Genomic DNA, 5,047 nt, shown 5'->3' on the forward strand with positions numbered 1-5,047 from the left:
GTCAGCCATGTGCACACTGACACAGAAAACAATAACACATGAATCCAGTTGTCACTGGCAAGAGGCGGACATTTACAGCCCTGCAAAAGGCAAACCCGGGGAGGGGGGAAGCTCCCAGCCCTTTTGGCTGGCAGGTTCTGCTGGAATACCTAGGAAGTCTGCTGCGGGATGACTGGTACTGCTAAAGGAGGGACTGGTACAGCTTTTGCCATAAAGAAAGCCCTGGACTGCAGTAGAGTGTGATTGGAATGCCCACATGCGTTGAAACTCACAGATGCAACTGATGGATCTCTTTTTCCCACAGAATACCTGCACATTTGGTTTGGGCCTTAGTTATTAGCAGTCTTTCATCCACGAAAATGAAACTACTGAAATGAAACTTTCATCTCACACTAATTCAATAAGGTAGTATAGGCAGCTGGGGTATCTACACAAGGACGAAGTCCATGCGTAGCATACAGATTGTTCTCTCTGTTATTCCAGAAATAAGGCACTGAGAGGTCAGCCAAGACAGGAATGGGTAAGAGTCATATAAAGAATTCTTCCTCCTCATCCTTTGCAGGGTTGGCTGTTGATAGTCCTAAGGGAGAACTTGACCCTCTTGATTCTGATCCTTTGTATATTTTGGCAATATGCAATGACCGATGGTTTCTGTCCTCAGAATGCAAGCAGATTTTGGAGCCAGTGGTGGTAAGTGAAGAGCATGATGCTGGAGACTGAGGAAGGTCACTTTGCAAGTCCCTTGAAAACCTGTTTAGTAGGGAGTAGTCACAGTCAGAAGATACCACCCTGGAGCCTGTGTCAACATTAGTCTCCTCCTCGTCTTCCCCTCTGGAAAACCAGAGTTCGTGGCTGGAATGTCTCAGTTTAGCACTCAAGGTCTTAAGGGAGGCACCTAGATCCGGCAGAGAAGAGGCTGCTAGGGGACAGGATGGCGATGAAGAGCAAAAGCAGCTTTGCAAGGGGCTACAGGGGCTTCCTGGACCAGTTGCTCCAGCCCGCAGTGATTTACTTTTATTCTTCATGGCTCGAAGTGTCCGGGTCTTCTGCTGCACAGCAGTTCTTCTAGAGGCCAGTGGGGATGGACTGGCATAGCAGGGGAGTCCTTCCTCACTTGCACTGTTGGGCCAACTGGAAAGTGAACCATTGGTTCCACTGTGCTTTGAGCTGCCTTGAACCTATGAAAGAACAAGAGAGTTAGCTGTGCCCTGGCGGCAGGAATGTGATTAGGACTCCACCTGATCCTGAAAAGGTGTTATCTACAAATAGATAATTAAGAACATAAGAAGAGCCCTGCTGGATCGGGCCAAAGGCCCATCTAGTCCAGCTTCCTGTATCTCACAGTGGTCCACCAAATGCCCCACGGAGCACACAGGACAACAGGCACAATCTGTGTCCTGGTGCACTCCCCTGCATCTGGCAATCAGAGGCAGTTTGCCTCTAAAACCAAGAGCTTGCACATACCTACTATGACTTGTAACCCATAATGAACTTTCCCGCCAGAAATTTGTCCAATCCCCTCTTAAAGGCATCCAGGCAAGATGCCATCACTACTTCCTGTGGCAAAGAGTTCCACAAACTAATTACACGCTGGGTAAAGAAATATTTTCTTCTGTCTGTCCTAACTCTCCCAACTTCCGTGGATGTTCCCTGGTTCTGGTGTTATGTGAGAGGGAAAAGAGTGTCTCTCTATCTACTCTGTCCATCCCCCGTATGATTTTGTAAGTCTCAATCATGTCCCCCCCCCAAGCGTCTCTTTTCTAGACTGAAGAGGCCCAAACGCTGTGGCCTTTCCTCATAGGGAAGGTGCCCCAGTCCTGTAATCATTTTGATTGCTCTCTTTTGCACCTTTTCCATCTCCACTATATCCTTTTTGAGATGTGTCGACCAGAACCGAACTCCAGGTGTGGCCTTACCATCAATTAAAGGCTTCTGTTTTAATTATGAATTAAAAGCTTCTGTTAAGAATGGTTTATAGCCCTGGAATCTTGATAATCAAACTACCCCAAAACTGAAGGGACGTGTAAAGAGACCAATGAGGGTGGTCAGAGTTTTTTTTTTAAATTCAAAGGTTACTTTCTCCTAATCTTAATGTGAATTTTAATGTGACTTAATTTGAGCAAACAAAAAAAGACAAATATTGATATAAAATAGGGCTTCACAATTAGCATTTAGAGATAAAAGGGCTATTCCCTTTAACACTACCATCGAAAGCATTTTTTGCTCTTATGGCAATGTTCATCCACTGATTAAGAATCATCACGCATTAATTCCATCATTCTATATGAATAAACAGGCACTGAACTAAACTGAACACTTTATTCCAAAACCACCCAAGTCCAGAGCCGAGCTGTGAGCCCAGGTCCATATTCAATACAACCCAAGATGAATCTGTATGAGAGGCTCATGAGCTATGGATTTTGCATGCAAAACAGAAGTATATAGAAACCTTAGAGCCAAGCTAGAGCTTCATCTGACCAGCCAATTTGAGCATCTTCAGTTTTTACAGCTCTCATCCCTAAGATCTGCATCCTTAGTCCACTGCCCAAAGTTGCTTGAATAGTCTTTAACAAAGTGGAAGCATCTTATACTTTTAATTTTCATCTAAGATACCTTTGCTGACCTATGGAACATGGTACACTGCCAGGAGGTTGAGGCAAGAGGTGAGCAACACTGTGGTCTGGCACGTAAAATCACTCTGAACATGGTTGTAAATTGGACGGCTTTGTGTTATGAAAACACTCAGAAATCGCACACAACTTGTGAATATATATTGCATTACATATTGATATCTTTTAAATTGCAAAAGTGATAGTGGGCTAATCTGGAAGCTATTTGATCCTCCCCAAACCAGTCCCAGACAATTACAGGCACACTCTGGCTTCTCCCCTCACCTCCTGGTTGGTTCCTTCATGGTAGGACAATTTGGATGCACCATGACCCCCATTAGAAAAAGCAAGGGGAGGAGCCAAAGTGTGTGTGGTTGGGGCCATTTTGAGGGGGTTCAAACCAGTCTATAACAACCATGCACCAATCAGCAAGCAAGAGCAAGTACAGCGAGTCTCAGTTGCTATACTAGAACTGAGAAATTCATTTTTCTTTTAAACTTCACTTGTCCACTCGGTACATTCACAGGACACTACTAGCCCACAAATATTTAATTAGCATGCTTGTTCACATATGATGTGATCTAAAAACTGATCTTAACTTTTTAAGATTAGGACTGCACCCTTGCCTGGAGACCATTTGCATTTGCCCACACAAGCACGCAGAATTCCAACTATTTTCTAGAAACAGTAAGATTTGGGTCTGTTTTTATGACTGGAGATTAAAGAAAGTATTAGGGCTGTTAGTATTGATTCAAGTAGAAAATGAACTTGAGTCAAGTTGTCCTTTAAGTGTTGCTAACTCAGGATGGGCGTGGAGAGGGTATGGGAACAGGTAAACACAAAATAAACTGATTCCAAGAAGGTAAACGACAACTAAACACTCTCAGTTCCTTATTACTTAAATAAAAGTAATACTTTAATAATAAGATTTGAATTGAGACCCCAGCAATACCTATCAAATCTACACACAAAATTTACACAGTGTCTATTCCAAAGAAAATAAGAAAACTACTGTACTTACTGGAATCTAACTATGTAACACCCATTGTAATCAACAGATATTGAACAGAAAGGAGCAAACTTGTCATTTACAAAGAAAATACTACCTGGAGCAGGATCCTGTTTCCATCATAGTCTTCAGTTTGCCACCTAGTGCTGCTTATAGGAACACAGGGATTAGGCAGAAGTGGAACCAGCTGGCCAATTTCATGCACCTTGAACTGCAACACTGAAGATTCCTTCAAGTCAATCGACATCCCCAGAGGCAGCTGCTTCAAGCACAGTTGAACTGCAGTGCTGTTTGTCGTGTACAGGACGAATGCACAGAAGCTGCTTTTCTGCAGTGTGGCTTCTTTCTGCAGGATCATCTCATAGAGCCTCACTGCGTCACAGTAGTTATCAAAGCTACAGTAGACAGTGATGCGCAGAATCTCAGTGCCGTAATGAACTTGTCTCACTCCCCACACAGGCATATGTTCATCCAGCCCATAGAAGTCCTGATGATCAAGGGCATGGGGCAACCGTTTCCCACTGACATTCTCTACGTGGACATGCTGCCAGGGTGGGCACTGAAAAAAGTCATGGACTTGGAAAATCCGTTCTTCTCCCAAGTCCTCATGTAAGAAGAGCAGGACAGACATTCCTGGGAACCGGGGCCTCTTTTGGTGCGATGTCTCATAATACTTAATTGGAGAAGTGCGTTCTGATACAAGGAAGAGGCGCACGTCTAGGCAGATCCATGCCTGAAGCTGATCGAGGGCTTGCTGCAAGACTAAAGCATGCCCTGCTTTGGCAAGCAGATGCACAGTCATCACCAAAGAGTCTGCCTTTCCATCCATTGTAATGTGACCTTGAAAACACAAGTAAGGATCACAGTGCTGCTTCAGTGCCTACAGATTAAAAAGGGACAGACATGCAATGCCAGTTTAAACAAGGGGAGAGAGACAGATTACAGCTTGCACTTCCCAACCAATTTCCATTTTAAGTCCTTTTATATACTTTACAAACTTCAATTTGACAGGAACAGAGATTGGTTTTTATTACCTGCCAACCGGGTTCAACGCTGCACATGGAGACTCAGTCACAAGGCAGAGGGGAAAGGCTCCCATCTCCCGATTCCCCAGCCTGAGCTCCAGCTCTCTCGTATTTCCTAACCCCTGCCCCAGCTCCAAATTTTCTTCCAGAAAATTGACAAGACCTGGAAGGGAGTCAGGAAAAACAGTCAAGAATATTATATAAAACCTCTCTCTTTCCCAATTCTACATAGAATTGCCGGTTGAAAAATTAGCAGCACTCTGCTAAGCCGCACCTCTCGATGGACATCACAGCCACCCCCATGCAGACGGAAGGTGATGCCTTTGTTTTCTTCCCCCCAGTACCTATGCCAAGGGATTTTGCTGTACAATGCTTGCGATCTTCCTGAAAGGCAACACCCTTCT

At 44.3% G+C, this 5,047-nt stretch overlaps 1 protein-coding gene across 1 annotated transcript; it reads right to left on the bottom strand.

Moving 5' to 3' along the window:
• Nucleotides 1–527: 527 nt before the first annotated feature.
• FAM124B (family with sequence similarity 124 member B) lies at nt 528–4,677 on the bottom strand. Its single transcript, XM_066621513.1, has 3 exons — nt 4,653–4,677; nt 3,716–4,498; nt 528–1,178 (listed from the first exon to the last, which is right to left on the bottom strand). Exons 2-3 carry the CDS (start codon nt 4,445–4,447, stop codon nt 528–530), a joined length of 1,383 nt encoding a protein of 460 aa, XP_066477610.1. The 5' UTR covers nt 4,448–4,498; nt 4,653–4,677.
• Between the last annotated feature and the right edge of the window lie 370 nt (nt 4,678–5,047).

The sequence above is a fragment of the Tiliqua scincoides genome, chromosome 3, assembly GCF_035046505.1.
Source record: "Tiliqua scincoides isolate rTilSci1 chromosome 3, rTilSci1.hap2, whole genome shotgun sequence".
Taxonomy (NCBI): Eukaryota; Metazoa; Chordata; class Lepidosauria; order Squamata; family Scincidae; genus Tiliqua; species Tiliqua scincoides.

Coding starts and splice junctions, on each gene's coding strand:
- FAM124B (XM_066621513.1), bottom strand. CDS start 4,447: ATGGATGGAAAGGCAGACTCTTTGGTGATGACTGTGCATCTGCTTGCC. Junction 1,179..3,715: donor GAAACAGGATCCTGCTCCAG/GTAGTATTTTCT, acceptor GTTCTTTCATAG/GTTCAAGGCAGCTCAAAGCA.